Below are 21,395 nucleotides of genomic sequence, written 5' to 3'. Positions count from 1 at the left end.
CAACTAATTTTTGTTGGGTTTCTTTTCCCGAGACTGCCTCCCATAGATCCGTTCCAATGAGGATGCTCATGCTGAACTTTGTGCCATCAATCTTTTGTTTGATTCGTTCAAAGGGTTCTCTCTCCAAAGCTTGTCATGGTAGATCAGAATGAATACCAGTACTTTCAGCCTCTTTGAAAGCTTGGATCAGTCCTTAAAAGCCTCATGCGATGCTTTATAGAGTGTCGTTACTGATTTCTCACCTTTGAGTGAGCTACAGTGCTTATAAGAGGGTTGTCAATGCTTAAATGAGCGGAAAGAGAGCAAGACCTTAAGGCTCTCTTGCACGACAAAATCTTTCCACATGATGTGTGCACACTTTTCAGAACTTCCATTATCCGTAGATACAAATAATGTATAGAAAGATCTGAAAGTATCTAGAAATTCCTAGATACAAAAGATCTATAGACTGACCTGGAAAAGTATCTGCAAGCTTCTAAAATTGATGATGTGGCACATTTTTGCCCATGTGATCCCCATTTAAGCAATGCCATGAACATATAGTGATGACATGGCAGTCCATGGCATAATCAATAACATCAAAGAGGATCACAATGGTGCATGCCACTTGGCCAAATTCCAAATATATAAGCTGATTTTTGTTACACGTGCCTCAAATTTGAAGTTTGCATCTCCATTTAAGGGGGGGGATACATCCTTCAAGAAGGGCAAAGTTCCACCTATCAAAAAAAAAGGTTTTAGAAAAGAAAGCAGTACACCCTCCAAATGGATTGTGTGTATCAGCCACCCTTCACATTTAAGGCGCTAGTGTACAGTAATATGCCATTGTTGGAGCTAATACACATTGCATTAAGAGCACCTGAGACTAAAGGTAATAATACATCAAGAGCGCATGTATCATGCATATTGGCATGAAAAGTGTGTTTTTGAAATAGAACAGTGAAACATACTGAGTGGTTGATCAGAATAGAAGCTGAAAATGGCTAACTAAAAGACATGGATATTGCTTCGTGAAAAGAGACCTATAAATACTCATGTAGCATCTAACTCTCACCACATGACATGCAATAAGAGTTTCTGGATCACAAGCCATGGTACATCCCAATACCTCCACATGATCAAGGCCACCTTGCTCAACATAGAATATTTCATATCAATACGGACAAGCCCTTCACAACACAGTCAGTGTATTCAACTTGATATCTCTCTCAAGACAGGTAATGGAAACTACAGCCGGCCTCAATGTGTTGAATGTCACATGGTAGAGCCTAACACTGTAACGAGTTGCCTTCATGCGAACAGATGTGTGACAAAACTCTCCTCTTAAAGAAAGATAATTAAGATTTTGAATAAAAAAAGATAATTCTAAGATTTTAGACAGGAAGATAAGGCTCTGGACACACATGAAAGTCCAATTTTACCAAGGTGATAGTGTTACAATCTCACCATTCAATACTCAAGGTAAGCGTAGACCTCACCAGATGAAAAGGGCTAGATCAAACTGTGTTAGTTCATTTTCAGCTTTCCGGCTTTTTTTACTGAAATATCTGAAGCAACATTAGGATTGAATTTTCATGAAAGATTCTGATCATCTGCCATTTCGATTTGCATTCCGTATAGAGACATGTACAAAATTGTCCCAGTAGTATGCACAAATTACAGCTTAGTACTCTTACCCGAGTGGTTCTTGCAACCCTCCCATCGAACCAGTCACAGGGGTTTACCATAACTAGCTAAACTCATGGGAAAAAAAAAATAAATAAATCTTGAAACAGGACAGAAATCGAAGCCCCTTAACAAATGGACTCTTTATGCATGAAGGCACGAGATCATTCCTTGTGTCTCTTAGAAATTGTAAAACGAACAAGTAAATCAAAGGAGTTTTCCTTATGCTTCTGCAGCTTTGCTAAGTGATCATGATTTCCTAAGATGTGAAGATGTTTCTCAACTTCCGAAACATAGCATGTAGAAGGACCAAAAATGTGTGCACCCGAAGCTGCTTTGTATACAAGCCATTGGATACCTGGCATCAGTCAAAAGAAATGAAGAGTTAGATACAACATTCAGCAACACTTTTTTTCTCGACTCCTAAGAAAAAGCTTATTATTGACGATAGTCTTCTTAAAGACATCGTGTGCCATGTATCGAAAGCCGTTGATCAACTGAATACTAACATTAAGTCTGGTGGACGTGTGGTAGACCTTTCTGACACAGAAGATGCAGGGGGTCATCAACAGGCAGGCAACATTAACGTTCTGGAGAAGAGACAAAGGCTGCAATCCGTGAAGGATGAATGGGGGAATTTGGTGAAGGGCAGACATGACAACTATCTATATCTGAACTTGAAAGGTAAGGAGTGGAAGAACAGAGGGCACAAGCTGGTAGCCTTCTGTCCTGACTACTAGTGCTGTGAAAGTGTTAAACAGAGATAGATCTGCAGCAGAAAATAAGCAAACACACTCACACACACACTAGTAATCCTAATGAACTTGAAAGGTATGGAGTGGAAGAACAGAGAGCACAAGCTGGTAGCCTTCTGTCCTGACTACTAGTGCTGTGAAAGTGTTAAACAGAGATAGATCTGCAGCAGAATATAAGCAAACACACACACACACACACTAGTAATCCTAATGATAATAATATGCACAATGAAGGAAAGTATGACCGAATGTTCAAAGTACAGAAGGTGATCAATCCCCTGCCGATCTGAGCCCAAATTGTTGCAGATCCCAGATCGTCAAGAGAATGCTGGCTGCCAGATTGCCCTCCAATCGCATTGCTCTAGTGCACAGATGTGCCTATAAATACATTAGTATCATCATCAGAACCTAAACCGAGCGAAGAGCTGCAACCATCCCCCCGTGGACTTCCTGCTGCCTGTGCACCCCTCTCGCTGCCGACTGCCAGCCTGCCCCCCCCCCCCCCCCCCCGCCCGCCCTTCTCGCCTCCACACTCTCTCCCCTCCCTGCGCCTCCCCCTCTCTCTCGCTGCCCCCTCCTTTCTCTCTCACACTTCCCCCCACCTGCCCCCTCTCTCCGCCTCTGCCGCCTCTCCTTTGCTCCTACTCTGGTGTGCAAGATTGTGGGTAGGCCACCCGGCGTGTGGACAACTCAGTGATCTTCTACAGGTTCGCCTCCTTGGAGCGCCTGTCAAGATCACAAACATTCATCCTTTGGGGCGCAGTTACTACCAAGTAGAGTATGACTCGCCAGCGGCGTCAAACAAACTCATGCAGCTAAGCCCCGTCACATTGTGTACGGCCTAGGCCTTCTTTGCGAGGTGGCAGCACGGCTTCGACCCCACCTCCAACCCACTGGCTGGCGTTTCAGGTTCCCCCATGACAGTTTGCTTCCCAAGCCTAAAGAAGGAATACCTTCCTCTTCTCCCAGTGATTGGTGGAGCCATTGGGAGAGTGATGGAGTCCCCCCTCCCCCACCCCCCCCCCCCCCCCAGCCGCTTCGTCCCTGGCACAGGCAGCTGGGATTCCATCCCTTCGCATCTGTACAGCCCAGGCCTTCTTTGCGAGGTGGCAGCACGGCTTCGACACCACCTCCAACCCACTGGCTGGCGTTTCAGGTTCCCCCATGACAGTTTACTTCCCAAGCCTAAAGAAGGAATACCTTCCTCTTCTCCCGGTGATTGGTGGAGCCATTGGGAGAGTGATGGAGTCCACCCTCCCCACCCCCCCCCCCCCCCAGCCGCTTCGTCCCTCGCACAGGCAGCTGGGATTCCATCCCTTCGCATCTGTATTGCCTCGAGACAATTCCTCACGTCGTATCCCTTCCTTGCCTCCGGGGAGACCCTGTTGGGGTAAAGGCACTATGCCCACCCTTATAGTGTGTACAAGCCCATAAGTTATAGTACATAGTACACTTAGTACTTTTAATGTACTAAGTGCACTATGTGTACTAGTGCAATATACATGTGTGATAGGGGAGTCACACACTCATGCCTCATGAGTTGACTTATCCCCACAACTCTCTCTCTCTCTCTCTCCCTTGTTTCTCTGTGTATGTCTCCCACATGAATTAACCTAACCCTAATTCTTCTCTCTCCCACACAACTGGTATCAGAGCCCTGGTTTAGGGTTTGTTCTCGAGTGCTGCGTGTGTTTTGAACCAGTCGCAGGCAGCCAGATAGCCACTCAGGACGGAGAGCAGTGAACTCACTGTTGTTCGCCATAGCCAAGCTAGCAGCGCTGCCCTGCAGGCGCACTTCAGCGCCATACAACGCCTTCAACTATCCGACTAAGTGTGTAGAAGCGCTGGGCGTTAGTCGTCGGCTGGTCCACAAGGCGGATAGAGCTCGTAGCGCTACAAGGCGTCGAAAAACTTCAGCCAGTAGCGTACAAAAGGCAGGCGTGTCAGGCGCCACCCGAGCCGTCGAGTACAAGCGTCGGCTGGGCGTCAATACAACTAGGCGGGCGTCAACAGTGCGAACATAGCGCGAAGGCAAGCTTGTAGCGAACCCGTAGCGTGGCTGAGGTAGCGAGGAGGCTAGCGCGCACAACTGGCCGCGTAGCCAACAACTAGGCGTATATGCGAAGGCAGCAATCAGGCGAACGTGCATCTACGTCCATACAACAGCAGGCGTATATGCGAACGTGCAATCAGCCAACACCTTGCTAGAGGTCTCCGCCTCAGTTGTGCAAAAGCCGTTGCCCTTATTGCTTCTCGAATCCACAGCAACAAGCAGGAGCAACAGCATCAACATCAACAAGAAGTGCCCCCCCCCTTTTCTCCTGCAACAACTAAAATTCAGCCTGCAGATCAGAGAAATTCAGAAAATTACAAGGTATTTTGCTTCAATTTTTTTTTGGGATTTGCAATTGAGCAAGTACAATCAACAATTGAGCAGGTACAGGTGCCCAATTGCTCAATTTTTGAGCAAAATTGGCAAAATTGGGTGACATTGGTCACAATCAGGATCAATTTGCAGGAAATTGGTCACAATCAGGATCAATTTGCAAGAAATTGGATGTCGAAATTTGGGGCTTTTGATGTAATTGTGCAATTAAGCACTCATACATGCTGTATGATGTGAGAAATCGTACATTTGGGCAAAATTGCAGCAAATTGCAGTGCAAATCAAGGGGTTTTTGTGCCGATTGAATTGATTTGCATGCAGGCGATCGCATTTGATGCTGTGGATAATGTGTTGATGCCTTACAAGCACTCAATGTGCCTGTAAATCAAGGGGCTTTCATGTATTGGATGTATATGTGGCCAGGGAGAAGCATCGTGAACACTCTGGATGCCTTCATGTGCGTCAATGTACCATGTATGATCAGAAATTGATCTTAAATCAAGGGGCTTTTCAAGTTTTTATGCTTGTTAAGCTTGGCAAAACAGCAGGCAAGACATTTATGCCTTGAATCCTCAAAAATCAGCTTGCAGTCAAGGGGCTTTTGCCCAATTTCTGTTCGGGACTGTTATATGCAGTGTACGGGACTATAAAAGTCTGATTTTCACTCATTTGGACAGCCAGGAGAGCATTTATTGCTACTGTACCTGTTGGTACAGATTTGGCACAGCTTTGTGCAAGTTTTGGCATGGCTGTACACTGTTTTGAGTGACCAAAAGGTTCAATTTCAGCTGCTGTACTTGCCGGTACAGGTTTGGTACATCATTGGTGAGCACTTGGTACTGTTGTACAGTACTTTGGAAGGGCAACAGAGCACATTTAAGGTGCTGTCCAAAATCTGCAGCAACCAGATTTTGGTGATTTCATCACATAAAGTGGGAGAAAAGTTGCATTCTTGCTTCCGCAGTGGGAGATAAAGCTTGGGAGAAAAACTGTGAGCACTTTGTGTGCTTTTGGTGCAGTGTTTGCACATTTTTGCAGGGAGTCAGGCATTGACAGGTTGCATATTGCTATGGCAACCACATGTGAGAGCTCTTCATTGCTTCACATCAAGAAGCTTGAAGGCTCGCATAATTATGATATTTGGCAAACCCAGTGCTACAATGTGTTGCTCCAGAAAAAGCAGCACAAGCCTATCAAAGAAAGGGGTGTAATGCCCGCTTCTCTTACTGCTGAAGAGTGGGAAGATATGGATGAGCTGGCAAGATCTACTATCATGTTGTCTGTGTCAGACTCATTACTTTTCAGCATTCGTGAAGAGAAGACAGCTTGGGGAATGTGGCAGAGATTGCAGGACTTGTATGCCCAGCAAAGTGCCTCAAGCAAAGTGTATTGGTTGAAGAAACTCATAGGTCTTCAGATGAAGGAAGGGGCATCTATGACAGCCCATCTCAATGAGTTTAATGGTATTGTCAGCCAAGTTATAAATCAAAAGTTGGCAATGGACGATGAGTTCAAAGCCACTTTTCTGTTATGCACTTTGCCAGAGAGTTGGGACACATTCAGGACAGCCACTAGCAATTCGCATGCTATGCTGTCATATGCAGATGTTGAGGGTGCTCTTCTTCAAGAAGAGATGAACAGGAAAAACAACTCTGTTGGAAAGTCCAATGCAATGAATGCACATGGGAGATCCCAGCAAAGGGGAAAAAGCCAAGAACGGGGAAGGAGCAAGTCTCGCTCCAAAAAGGATTTGGAATGCCATTATTGTGGCAAGAAGGGACACATTAAAAAGCAATGCTACAAATGGAAAAATGATCAAAAGGAAAAGGGAAAAGGCAAAGACAAAGAGAAAGATGAAGCCAAAGATGTAAAGCCAAAGGGCAAAAGTGGAGTCAAGATTGAAGAAATCAATGTGTCACATGCAGGTGGCAGTGAGGATGAGGTCCTATTTACGTCTTCACTTGATGCCCATTCACTTCTTACAGGTGGTCATGGTATGCACTCATGGATCATTGATTCAGGTGCCTCCTTTCATATCACAGGTTGCAGAGACTTGTTTGTCACGTATACTGCTGGCAATGAAGGAGTGGTTTATTTGGGTGATAACCATGCATGGGAAGCAGTGAAAGGTGTCATGAGATACCTGAAGGGCACACAGGATATATGCATATGTTTTGGCAAACAGGATGCATTAGTGCATGGTTACACGGATTCGGATTATGCCGGTCATCCAGATAACCGGAAGTCTACTACCGGTTATGTATTTACATTCACAGGAGGTGCTGTGTCATGGATATCCAGGATGCAGAAGTGCACAGCCTTATCTACTACAGAGGCCGAGTATATTGCAGCCACAGAGGCTTGCAAGGAGGCATTATGGCTATCTCGGTTAGTGGTTGATTTGGGCTATACAGGGGATATTCCATTGTTGCATTGTGATAGTCAGAGTGCCATCCAGTTGGCAAAGAACCCTGTCTTTCATGCAAAGACGAAGCATGTGGATGTGAAGTATCACTTCATTAGAGAGGTGATAGAGAACAAGCAAATTCAGCTTGTTAAGATTCATACGGATGACAACCCGGCTGATCTGTTGACAAAGAGTTTGCCTCCGGAGCGTTTTGCTCATTGCAGACACTTGATGGGCATTGGATGAGGCCAGTTTCAGCCTTGATATGGCCTTGTATATTATCATGTACATGCTGATTTTTCTTTTCCTTCATTTAAGGGCACTTTGCCTTTAAGTGGGAGGTTGTTGGGGTAAAGGCACTATGCCCACCCTTATAGTGTGTACAAGCCCATAAGTTATAGTACATAGTACACTTAGTACTTTTAATGTACTAAGTGCACTATGTGTACTAGTGCAATATACATGTGTGATAGGGGAGTCACACACTCATGCCTCATGAGTTGACTTATCCCCACAACTCTCTCTCTCTCTCTCCCTTGTTTCTCTGTGTATGTCTCCCACATGAATTAACCTAACCCTAATTCTTCTCTCTCCCACACAGACCCCATCCTGCAAAGAGTGGAGTACTCAGGCCTCCCTGGCCAATGTTTCATTTGCAGGCAGATGGGACACCTCACCAGAGCTTGCCCTCGGCGCCAGTCTAGACTCCCCCCCCACCAGCTCAGATCATCATCAGGGGGTAGGCAGACCCTTAGGCAACTGAGCACTAGGACCCAACCACGGATGACTCTGCTGCTGGACAGTGACAGACCGTTGGCCCAAGCCAGGCCCGCCAACCGACTACCAGAGCTAAGCGGCGCTGCTGTGCACGCCAGGCTGGCAGAGTACAAGAGGATTCGGTTCTGTCAGAGAACCATTTCAAGCATTTATCGCAGCACCCACCCGTCGGCGATGCCCCCCCCCCCCCCCCCCCCCCCAAATCACTGCAAGGGTCCCACCTCCGGTCTCACGATCGTTACCCCATCGCTCCTCCTCACGTTCTCAGCTTCCAACGAGGGCAGTTGGCCACATGAGCCCTGGCGAGCCCCTCCCCTCACCTGCCCTCTCCGACGGATCTCTCTGCCACCTGCATCTTCCCCGCCTCCCCACCCCCCTCCTCATCCTCCATCCTCGCCTTCAACTCTTCCCGCAGCAGTCCCCCCTTCTTCTAAGCCCTCCCTCCGCCTCTCTCGAGAATTCTCGCCGCCCTCCAACAACACTTGATCCGGAGCGGAGGGAGCTAGCGAGCTCTGTCCGCCGTTGATCCATCAGTTCTCATAGCCGATAAAGATGACCACTGCAGCCTCCCCAGCAAAGGCTCTCCTGCCAGAGTCCCGAAGTGGCCCCCCAGGATCCTGGGGCTCCCACTGGATTACAGTTTCTCCTAATGTCTTCCAATGGAAGGAAGAGATATTTTTGAGGAGATAGTGGCTGGCCATCCACGCGAGAGAGTGGCACGATTATCTTCTCCTTTCCCTTAAACGCAGCGTCGAGGACAGAGTGGGATTATCTCAGTCGCAGTATCCCTCCCCCCTCTTACAGATACCTTCATTCTGATTGATGGAGTTCAAAGTATACCTACTCTCGAGCTCGGACAGAGTGGCGACACATGGAGGACAAGATCCGCACCCACCTGGCACATCTTCACCCATAGAGCTACAATTGGGGGTCCCATCGACATTCTCAGTCTCCAAGAGCACCATCTTTCCGAGGGGCATACCCATCACTGTGGGAAGATTTTACCAGGCAGGAGTCACTCTTTTTGGTCTCCCTCTTTCAGCCCCTCCTGGACGCAGGGAGGAGTCTATATTTCTATCAGTGAGTAGCTCTTGCCAACATTGAGTGGCTCAGGTGTCATAGTCACTGGGCGAGCGCAATGGGTTACCATTAGGATTGGAGAGGATTGTGTGGACTTCCTCAATGTTTATGCCCCGAACGTTGCAGTGGTTAGAGCCACCTTCTGGAGTACAGTCCATCAGGCCCTTCCTCAGGCTGACTGTTGGTGCATGGGTGGAGACTTTAACATGATCAAGTCAGCAAAGGACAGACTCGGAGGAGGCACAGCTACAATCGCAGGCACAGAGTACTTTGCTTGAGAGGAGTTGATCCTGGCACTCAGGGAACAGGACCCTTGGCATCTACCAGAGTTTGGATGCAGCCCTCGGAGCCTATGCTTCTCACAGTCCAATAGGAGGAGCACAAGTCTCAACCTCTCTCGCCTTGATAGATTCTATGTGGATGAGTGGGCTTGCGGTCGTGAAGGCATGATTGGCATCTTGGCGGGCACCAGTTTCTCTAATCACGCTCTGATTATCCTCTCCTTGGAGAACCCTTGGAGGCACGACAGGCATGTGAGCACTAGGATACCGGACAACCTCATACATAACCTTGAGATCTGCAGTAGGATAGAACGGATATGCATCCCAGGTTCCGTCACGTGCACCTTGGATGCAGGCCTTGGCGAGATCAATAGCTTTTTGTAGGAGGCAACACAACGCAGATTGGAGGGACTTCGTGAGTAGGAGAGAAACCTTCAGAGGGTTCTTGCTTCTCTCCAGCATCTTTAGGAGAGTTTCCCCGATAGCTTGTCGATTGAGAATGAGCCCGTTCAGAGATTAGATCCATCGAGGAGAGGCGGGTGGAGTACATTGTACAGATACTGTGCCAAAGCTTCCTTTTGGACCTAGGCCGGTGATAGAATCACCGGGGACTTCTTTGAGATTGCAGGCCCTCATAGGCTAGGATGGAGCTATTTTTTCTGACCACCCCCCTCCCCCCCCTTCCCATGTGAGAGCCATTGCCACAGATTTTTTCAGATCCGTCCTCACAAGTGGCCCATTATCCCCACAAGTGGTGGACACATGAGAGAGGGTCTAGCCGCACGCGAGAGAAGTGGTTCCCCCCGCTCTCCGGACCTTCTTATTGACTCCCTTCACACAAGAGGAGTTGGCCGAGGCATTGACAGCTCTCCCTAGGGACAAATGCCCGAGGGCGGACAGGCTTCAAGTTTCCTTCTTTCTTCGCCACTGGTATCTCATGGAAGGCAACCTTCGAGCAGCCTTCAATGAGATTATGACGACAAGAGCCATGCCAGAGACACTTTCAAAGGGTTTGATTCACTTGATTCCTAAGGAGACTGGTGCCAGATTGGAGATCCAACAGTGGAGTCCTATCACCAGTTTTCTTCCGGACCCAGGAGGCGGACACAGACATAGTGGGTCTTGTGGACCCTCCACGAGCTGCTCTGGACCTACCTCGCCCAAGAGGAGTTACCTCGGACCGAGCCTCTGCACTCAAGCGTGCCCAACGCCCTCGATCCCCTCGTCAGCCACAATCACCTCATCAGCTCCAGATCAAGGACATGCTCCACCGCCATCGAGCTACCTTTCCACGTGACATAGCTGAGGGAGACCTCTCGACCATACTCATTAGGCCCATGCTTGATATTTTGGAGAGTGGTATACCATCTACTCGGAGCTGATGTTGCTCTCATGTTTCTATGTTCTTAGTATTGCATGATGAGTTTTCATGGACAGTTTTGTATCACCCCAATGAGATAGCTATGTTTATGTTTTCTTTCTGTTTTATTTTCCATTCCATGATGAGATATGCCATGGACATTATTGCATCACTTTGGTCTCATAGACCCATTGATTGTGTCTTTAGTAGACGCTTAATTTATCTTTCTTTTCTCTCTCTCTCTCTCTCTCTCTCTCTCTCTCTCTCTCTCTCTCTCTCACACACACACACACACATGCATGTACATAAAATAAGATAAGCATGTCTCTCTTCTCCTCGTTTTCAACCACCCCTACTCTTTTTTGTCAATGCATCTCTCATCCACATATGCTCTCGTTCACACCCACAAACTCTCACTAGTCCTCAAGAATGACAAGTGTGTGGGTGTAGGAGTCTCCTTAATTTCTCATATTCACTACATGATAAACTTAATGGCAACAATAACTAAATAAAGATAATAACTTATGAGCCTAGGTTTCACTTATATAGGCCACTGGGCTTTATAATTAGCCCCAATGCTTTTATAAGCCTTTAACCCTATAATTACTTATAACTATGCCTCCACTTGTAAGCCTCTTCCCACGTTAGGGGTATCTCCCCGCTAGGCACCCCATGTTCGGCCTCCAGCTTGACCCTACGCTAGTGTGCACTTGTCCTGGATGTAACATACTTTCCCCCTTAAGGACCATTGATGTCCACAGCAATGAAGCTAGGGAATTGGGCTTTGAGATTCCTCACATATTCCCATGTAGCCTCCCTCTCAGACCTTCCGCTTCACTTTTAGTTCTCATCATAAGCAAAACGTCATGAATGCTTAGCCAGAACCACTTCGGGTTCGTGGAGAATATATGCAGTTCGTTCTTCCTGAACCAATTCCTAAATAGAAATCATCGTATCGGAATCACCTAATTATGCTTTCAATCTACTAACATGACAGACAGAATGAACAATAATGACTTGAGGAAGTTCTAAGTGGTGCACAACATCACTTAGCTTCCTTTCGATCCTAAACGGATCGCAGAACCTAAAAGACAACTTGTAATGTTTCCTTGTACGCTTTGTATTGGAATCTTCAGGTATCCTCACATACACCCAAGTATCAACGTCAAAGACCTTGGGAGATCTTTCTTGGTTAGCGTAAGTCTGAGATTGATCTTGAGCCATCATTACACTCTCCTTGGCAAGGTTAAGCATCTCTTGTATATCCTGCAAGAAATCTCTAGCTTGCCAGTCTTGGATTTTATTCAATCCTACAGCAATCGGTGACCGCGGTTGAAATACATAAGCATAAAAGGATTGAAGCCTGTTGCCGAATGTGTATTTCTGTTAGTTGTGGAAGGTACCTTTCGATTGCCGTTTTGAAACAAAGGCCCATAGCATATCTTCCAAAGTCTGATTAGTTCGTTTAGTTTGACCATCACTCTCCAAATAATCAAAGGAAGACATACTTAACCTCGTTTCCAATTTAGCGAATACAGCTCACCAAAATCTTGCAGTGAACTTAGCGTCGTGATCACGACTACCTCCTCAAGCAAACCATAAAGCCTGTATAATTGTTTTGCGAAATAAGCAGCCGATTCATGACTATTAGTTGGAGACCGCGTTGGGAGAAACCTAGTCATCTTAGTCAATCAATCCACGACTACCCAAATAGCATCATGCCCCCAATTCGTTCAAGGTAACCCAACAATAAAATCCATTGAGATACTTTGCCATTTGGCTTCCGGTATCTCTAGAGAATGACGCAAACCACCAATCTAAGGTGATCAACCTTATTCACTTGACACTGGTTACACTTCTTGTGTCACGACCCTGTGTTTTTCTCTGGACAAGATGCAGGTGTGCACGGGGACATGGTGGACAGTGTGAATGGCATCAGGTTGGAGTCAAAAAGGGAGCCCATATGTGGACAACCCCAAGTGTGAAGGGGGCCAAGTGATTAAAGTCTCTCATAACCCATGGGGACAAAGGGTTTTGGAGGGGACAAAGATTTAAAAAACCTTTAAAATTATAAGAACCCTTTTTTTAGGGGAAATCGTGGCCCTTATGCTATTTTGGGGCCACGTGTGAGCTTTTTGGGAAAAGGAAGGCTGGCGGGCAGCGCAAGGGAGAGGGGAGACTTTCTGAAAACAGGTGGCTGATTGCAAGCGTGGGAGAAAAAGCTCATACAGGCAGGCGGCGCTGATCACAGGGTGGGCAGCGTTGAGTACAGGCCTGGTAACACAGCCACAGGGGTCTGCGCATCTGGCTGCACCTCTGTTTTTGGAAGAAGTTGTGTATGGGCTAAGCTTCCTTGACTGGCTGCTGCTGTAGATACAGGCGACTGGTTCTATGAGTCACAGGCCGGCTTCTGTGCTGTACTACATAACAGAGATACAGGCCTCTTTTCTTCTCTCTTTTTCCCTTTGGCTCTTGGAGAACTAGTTGGCTGCTGAATTGCAGAAGGTACAGGCGCAAGCAGGTGTTGGGGTAAAGGCGTTATGCCCACCCTTATAGTGTGTACAAGCCCATAAGTTATAGTACATAGTACACTTAGTACTTTTAATGTACTAAGTGCACTATGTGTACTAGTGCAATATACATGTGTGATAGGGGAGTCACACACTCATGCCTCATGAGTTGACTTATCCCCACAACTCTCTCTCTCTCTCTCCCTTGCTTCTCTGTGTATGTCTCCCATGAATGATCTCTAAACCCTAATTACAGGTTTCTCCCCATCAACTGGTATCAGAGCTTTGGTCCTTCCCTCTTCTCCTTGAGTGCTGATTTCTGTCCTTCCTTGCCCAGCCAGTAGGCGTGGGCTAACTCAGCTGTTGCCCAGCCAGTAGGCGTGGGCTGGCTCAGCTGTTGCCCAGCCAGCAGCGTGGGCTGCCCCAGCTGCCCAGCAGCCAAGCGAAAACTGCCTAGCAGCCAGGCGGGCTGCCCAGCAGCCACGAGCGAGGAGGTCAGCACACGGCGCAGGCAAACGGCGCAGGCGAAGCTGGAGAAGATAGCGTATAGCCATCAGGCACTGTCGACTTCAGGCGTACTAGCTACTATAGCGCTACACGATCGAAGATAGGTTGGCGCCAAGCGTCGAGCGAAGACAGCATAGGCGAACAGCGTGGAGCTGGTGAAGCGTGGAGTTCTGTCATTGGCGAACGTTGAATCACTCGCATGCGATAAGCCAAGAAGTCGAAGCGTAAGGCAAAATAGGCGTCAGCTAGCGCCAGGCGCTCATCAGCGAGCGAACCAGGCAAAGCAGGCGGAGCAGCTTCATCACCGCCTGCACAGAACAGAAGCAGCCATCAAATCTGCAGCAAAAGTGCCCCCCTTCTCACCTGCACAAAGCAGAAGCAGATTCCTGCAACAAAAATTCAGCCTGCAAATTGGATTGAAATCAAAGGTATTTTGCTTCAATTTTGGATTTTCCTTGTCAAATCAAGCAATTGAGCAGGTACAGGTACCAAATTGCTCAATTTTTGAGCAAAATTGACAAAATTGGGTGACATTGGTCACAATCAGGCTAAATTTGCAGGAAATTGGTCAAATCAGGATCAATTTGCAGGAAATTGGTCAAATCAGGATCAATTTGCAGGAAATTGGATGTCGAAATTTGGGGCTTTTGATGTAATTGTGCAATTAAGCACTCATACATGCTGTATGATGTGAAAAAATCGCACATTTGGGCAAAATTGCAGCAAATTGCAGTGCAAATCAAGGGGCTTTTGTGCCGATTGTGTTGATTTGCATGCAGGCGATCACATTTGATGCTGTGGTTAATGTGCTGATGCCTTACAAGCACTCAATGTGCCTGTAAATCAAGGGGCTCTCCTGTATTTGATGTATATGTGGCCAGGGGGAAGCATCGTGAACACTCTGGATGCCTTCATGTGCGCCAATGTACCATGCATGATCAGAAATTGATCTCAAATCAAGGGGCTTTTCAAGTTTGTATGCTTGTTGAGCTTGGCAAAGCAGCAGGCAAGACATATATGCCTTGAATCCTCAAAAATCAGCTTGCAGTCAAGGGGCTTTTGCCCAATTTCTGTTCGGGACTGTTTTATGCAGTGTACAGGACTGTAAAAGTCTGATTTTCACTCATTTGGACAGCCAAGAGAGCATTTATTGCTATTGTACCTGCTGGTACAGATTTGGCACAGCTTTGTGCATGTTTTGGCATGGCTGTACACTGTTTTGAGTGACCAAAAGGTTCAATTTCAGCTGCTGAAATTGCCGGTACAGGTTTGGTACATCATTGGTGAGCGCTTAGTACTGCTGTACAGTACTTTGGAAGGGCAAAAGAGCACATTTAAGGTGCTATCCAAAATCTGCAGCAACCAGATTTTGGTGTTTTCATCACAAAAAGTGGGAGAAAAGTTGCATTCTTGCTTCCGCAGTGGGAGATAAAGCTTGGGAGAACATTTGTGAGCACTTTGTGTGCTCTGGGTGCAGTGTTTGCACATCTTGGGTGCAGTGTTTGCACATTTGCAGGGAGTCAGGCATTAAAGGTTGCATTTTGCTATGGCAACCACAGGTGAGAGCTCTTCATTGCTTCACATCAAGAAGCTTGAAGGCTCGCATAACTATGATATTTGGCAAACCCAGTGCTACAATGTGTTGCTTCAGAAAAAGCAGCACAAGCCTATCAAAGAAAGGGGTGTGATGCCCGCTTCTCTTACTGCTGAAGAGTGGGAAGATATGGATGAGCTGGCAAGATCTACTATCATGTTATCTGTGTCAGACTCATTACTTTTCAGCATTCGTGAAGAGAAGACAGCTTGGGGAATGTGGCAGAGATTGCAGGACTTGTATGCCCAACAAAGTGCCTCAAGCAAAGTGTATTGGTTGAAGAAACTCATAGGCCTTCAGATGAAGGAAGGGGCATCTATGACAGCCCATCTCAATGAGTTTAATGGTATTGTCAGCCAGGTCATCAATCAAAAGTTGGCAATGGACGATGAGTTCAAAGCCACTTTTTTGTTATGCACTTTGCCAGAGAGTTGGGACACATTCAGGACAGCCACTAGCAATTCGAATGCTATGCTGTCATATGCAGATGTTGAGGGTGCTCTTCTTCAAGAAGAGATGAACAGGAAAAACAACTCTGTTGGCAAGTCTAATGCAATGAATGCACGTGGGAGATCCCAACAAAGGGGGAAAAGCCAAGAAAGGGGAAGGAGCAAGTCTCGCTCCAAAAAGGATTTGGAATGCCATTATTGTGGCAAGAAGGGACACATTAAAAAGCAATGCTACAAATGGAAAAATGATCAGAAAGAAAAGGGAAAAGGCAAAGAAAAAGAGAAGGATGAAGCCAAAGATGTAAAGCCAAAGGGCAAAAGTGGAGTCAAGATCGAAGAAATCAATGTGTCACATGCAGGTGGCAGTGAGGATGAGGTCCTCTTTACGTCTTCACTTGATGCCCATTCACTTCTTACAGGTGGTCATGGTATGCACTCATGGATCATTGATTCAGGTGCCTCCTTTCATGTCACAGGTTGCAGAGACTTGTTTGTCAGGTACACTGCTGGCAATGAAGGAGTGGTTTATTTGGGTGATAACCATGCATGCAAAATTCTTGGCAGAGGTGATGTGAGGCTTGTATTTTCAGATGGCTCACAGCTTATGCTCCATGATGTCAGGCATGTGCCTGAGATCAAGAAGAATCTGCTTTCTACTGGACAGCTTGATGATGCTGATTATGTTACCACATTTGGTAGTGGAAAGTGGAAGATTAGTAAGGGCTCACTGGTTGTTGCCAGAGGCTCTAAGGTGGACACTCTTTACTTTATGCATGCAGGTGTTTGTCACCATGCTAATGTAAATGCAACCGAGCTGCCGGAAATCTCTATGTGGCATAGCCGGTTGGGACACATGAGTGTCAAAGGAATGGAGCAATTGTCTCGTTTGGGTTACTTGCCTTCTCTAAAGTTTTCAAGTTTTCAATTTTGTGAGCATTGTATATATGGTAGGCAACTACAGTGCCCCCACAAGAAAGCTCTTGGACAGAAAGATGCTCAGTTAGAGCTTGTGCATACAGATGTATGTGAGATGCCTCAGCTTTCTTTGGGAGGGGCAAAATATTTTGTGTCTTTCATTGATGATGCCACACGCAAGGTGTGGGTTTATCCTCTTCGTTTGAAGAGTGATACATTCTCAGTGTTTGAGAAGTTTGTTGCTCTTGTTGAGAATCAAACTGGCAAAACACTGAAAGCTTTGCGTTCCGACAATGGTGGAGAGTATATGTCCAAACAGTTTCAGGACTTTTGTGATGCTAAAGGCATCAAGAGGGAGCTCTCTACTCCTTATGATCCTCCACAAAACGGGACAGCAGAGAGGATGAACAGGACCATACAGGAGAAGGTCCGTTCTATGTTGTCACATGCTGCATTACCTCATGGTTTTTGGGCTGAAGCTGTTATGACAGCCGTTCACCTTATAAACAGGTCACCTAACACGAGGCTTGGTGGGAAAGTGCCAGAAGAAGTATGGACAGGGAAGCCTCCGTCATACAAGCACTTGAGAGTGTTTGGTTGCGTTGCGTACGTGCACATACGCAGGGAAATGCGCACCAAACTTGATCCTAAGTCTCATAAATGCATATTCCTAGGATATGGTGACAGAGGTGAAATGGGGTATAGACTTTGGGATCCCATAAATAGAAAGATCATACGCAGCAATGATGTCATTTTTTGATGAAACATGCATGTATAAGGAGCCTGCAAGGCAACAGGAGCCTGGCAGAGTCATCTTTGATGATGATGGACATCATGGACAACAACAAAGGGCTGTAAATCAGCCATTACAGCAGGAAAACCAGCCCTTAAATGGTGCTGAAAATGGTCCAAATGGACAGCCAGACATGGCAGAAGATATCCCTATGGATATACCACAGTTGGAGGATATACCGGGCATGATTTTTCAGCCTTATGGCATGGAACAGGAGCCACCAATGGGTGATATGCAGGCTGGACAGCAACCTGCAAATGATGGTCATTGGGTACGGAGGTCCACTAGACCCTCCAGAGCCCCTGACAGGTTTGTTCCAGGGGTTGACTACTTGATGCTAACTGACTGTGGGGAGCCCTCATGTTATAAAGAGGCTTTACAGAGGGCAGACAAAGCTCTATGGGAGCGTGCCATGAAGTCAGAGATGGATTCTCTGCATAAAAATGGAACATGGAAATTGGTGCCTTTGCCTGCAGGCAAGAAGGTTTTGCCATGCAAGTGGGTATACAGGCTCAAAGTTGCATCAGATGCTAAGCCAAGATACAAAGCCAGGTTAGTGGCTAAGGGCTTCAAGCAGGAATATGGTGTGGACTTTGATGAGATCTTCTCTCCAGTGGTCAAAATGACCACACTTAGAGCTGTGTTGGCTTTGGTTGCACATGATGATCTGGACTTGATTCAGATGGATGTGAAGACTGCTTTTCTTCACGGTGATCTCCATGAGGAGATATATATGCAGCAGCCAGAGGGTTATGCAGTAAGTGGAAAGGAGAAGCTTGTATGCAAGCTGAAAAAGAGTCTTTATGGGCTCAAACAGGCACCAAGGGAATGGTATCATAAATTTGATACATTCATGAAATCTCAGAAATTCAGGAGAAGTGACATAGATCACTGCTTGTACACCAAGAAAGCTTTGGATGGCAGTCTCTTGATTCTCATTTTGTATGTTGATGATATGTTGATTGCCGGGAAATCTCGTAAAGAGATGGATGCTTTGAAGCAGAGGCTGCATCAAACCTTTGATATGAAGGATTTGGGTGATGCAAATCACATCTTGGGTATGCGGATACTTCGGGACAGAAATCAGCATGTGTTGTATTTGTCTCAGAAGGAATACATTGGCAAAGTCTTGCAGAGGTTCAATATGGACGGGGGGAAGAAAGCTAGTACTCCTTTGCCTCCATATGTGAAACTCAGTGCTATGGATAGCCCACAGTCAGATAGAGACAGGGCTGATATGGCCAAGATTCCGTATGCTTCAGCTTGTGGCAGTCTCATGTATGCCATGGTTGCTACTAGGCCGGACATTGCATTTGCAGTGGGAGTGGTTTCTAGATACATGGCCAACCCTGGCAAGAAGCATTGGGAAGCAGTGAAAGGTGTCATGAGATACCTGAAGGGCACACAGGATTTGTGCATTTGCTTTGGCAAACAGGATGCATTAGTGCATGGTTACACGGATTCGGATTATGCCGGTCATCCAGATAACCGGAAGTCTACTACCGGTTATGTATTTACATTCACAGGAGGTGCTGTGTCATGGATATCCAGGATGCAGAAGTGCACTGCCTTATCTACTACAGAGGCCGAGTATATTGCAGCCACAGAGGCTTGCAAGGAGGCATTATGGCTATCTCGGTTAGTGGTTGATTTGGGCTATACAGGGGATATTCCATTGTTGCATTGTGACAGTCAGAGTGCCATTCAGTTGGCAAAGAACCCTGTTTTTCATGCAAAGACGAAGCATGTGGATGTGAAGTATCACTTCATCAGAGAGGTGATAGAGAACAAGCAAATTCAGCTTGTTAAGATTCACACGGATGACAACCCGGCTGATCTGTTGACGAAGAGTTTGCCTCCGGAGCGGTTTGCTCATTGCAGACACTTGATGGGCATTGGATGAGGCCATTTTCAGCCTTGATATGGCCTTGTATATTATCATGTACATGCTGATTTTTTCTTTTCCTTTACTTAAGGGCACTTTGCCTTTAAGTGGGAGGTTGTTGGGGTAAAGGCGTTATGCCCACCCTTATAGTGTGTACAAGCCCATAAGTTATAGTACATAGTACACTTAGTACTTTTAATGTACTAAGTGCACTATGTGTACTAGTGCAATATACATGTGTGATAGGGGAGTCACACACTCATGCCTCATGAGTTGACTTATCCCCACAACTCTCTCTCTCTCTCTCCCTTGCTTCTCTGTGTATGTCTCCCATGAATGATCTCTAAACCCTAATTACAGGTTTCTCCCCATCAGCAGGTTCTTTCTTTTCTCTCTCCTTTGCTTTTGGCAAGAAGATGGTTGTCAGTTGGGAAGTGTGAGTTGTGAGAAGGGAACACAAGGCTGGACAGCAGGTTCTCTCACAACTATTCTCCCTCTTCCGGCTGCAAGACAAGAGGACAAGACAATTCGGGGCTTTTCCTGGAGTCTTTTCTTCCTTGTGGAAACCGACATAAAGACTGTAAGTCTCTCTTTCTTTGTGAGCAAGTGGGACTGCAGGTGATGTCTTTGGGAGTCTCTCTTTTCACTAGCTCAAGACTGTTCCAGAGTGGTTCTCTCTAGCCCTTTGTGAGAGGAAGGGTTTGGCAGTTCAGAGGGTGGAAACAAGACTGTTTATGGGCTGTTTTTGTTTGGCTGCAAATTCAGCTATGTACTTGGGTTTTCGGCTGCAAGTACAAGTCACTTGAATGTGTTTCTTGGCATGGGAGTGATGCAAGCTCGCATGGCTGCGTGCTCATGGAGCAGATTGTTTTCTTCCTGCTAGAAAGGAACAATGGGACCTACAGCTATGGGCATCTCTATGTTGCCAGATGTTTCATGAGGGAACAGGTAACTAGATGTATGGAAACAGGACAGAAGTTTCAAAGGGAAACAAGCCTAAGGGTTTCATGTGGAAACAGGTCGTAGGTTTCTCGACGAGGAAACATGTATTTGGGTTTCTCCAGGAGATAGGTCACATGCAGGCAAAAGGTACAGGAATGGACACACGTTTGGTACAGCCTTGCTACTGATTAGGCAGGGGACAGGGAATCCATGACAGAGATGGATAGTACCCTTGGAAGGTAGAGAGGGTTTGTACAGGTGTATCAACTGTATGGTATGCTGTGCTGTGATACTCTTTTGAGAGACAGTTTGGGAGTCTGTGTTGTGATGCAGAAGCACTGGATGTGTCAGGGTGTGATGCTGTTCATAGTGTGAGAGGCTATGGATGGTTGTGGCAGCCCTGATCATGGGAGAAAGCTTCTGTATGCAGACTCAATGTGAGAGAGTCTTTCGATGTGAACAATGGCTGGACTTGTTTGTGGATGCCGAGTGGACAAGAAGCCAGATGCAGGTTCTTTGCAGGCTTCAAGGGTTCTACTGCGACGGCTGAGTTCCCAGCCTTATATTGTAATCAAAGCTCTTATAATCAATTAAAGAAATACCGCAAGGGGCGCCACTGCGATTTGGGGGCCAATCGGTGTCCGTGTACTGTTTGCAGGAGCACTCTAGCTCCCCCTGTTTGTTTTCCTTTTCTAGGTCTTCAATGGTGTTGAAGTGTTTTATGTGCGAGTGTTTGTTTCACCGCCCGTCAGGCCGGTTCCATCTTCACATAATCCTCTACATAGGACCGCATCTATGGCCAACAAAAATATCTCTTGACTAACGCAAGAGTTCTATGAATGCATGGGTGTCCTCTATAGCACGACACTCGAAGAGAATTCTCTTTCGCAAATCGTCAAAGTCCGGCACACAGACTTTACCTTTTCACATAATTAACAATCCACTACTAATGGAATACTGTTGAGTTATCTTCTCTTTGGCACAGCTCATCTAGGTATCCGGACCTCACAAATCTCTTGAGCTGCCACCAATCTGAATGAGCTGCCAATCTTTCCAAAGAAACGATCTTCTTGGCAAAGCCCCTAAAGA

General features: G+C 46.5%; 1 protein-coding gene across 2 annotated transcripts in view; it reads right to left on the bottom strand.

Moving 5' to 3' along the window:
* Window positions 1-1,569: 1,569 nt before the first annotated feature.
* The window catches only part of LOC147623029 (TAF RNA polymerase I subunit A), a 71,971-nt gene continuing 52,145 nt past the window's right edge, over window positions 1,570-21,395 (bottom strand). For both annotated transcript variants that reach the window (XM_086821053.1, XM_086821052.1), the window contains exon 9: window positions 1,570-2,023. In XM_086821053.1, the coding sequence (XP_086677179.1) occupies window positions 1,830-2,023 (194 nt within the window). In that variant the 3' untranslated portion in view covers window positions 1,570-1,829. The remainder of the gene's footprint in view (window positions 2,024-21,395) is intronic.

This window comes from Cibotium barometz, chromosome 27 (genome assembly GCF_041138505.1).
Source record: "Cibotium barometz isolate CiBa-2024 chromosome 27, ASM4113850v1, whole genome shotgun sequence".
Taxonomy (NCBI): Eukaryota; Viridiplantae; Streptophyta; class Polypodiopsida; order Cyatheales; family Cibotiaceae; genus Cibotium; species Cibotium barometz.
This window is presented reverse-complemented; position numbering and strand designations above follow the sequence as displayed.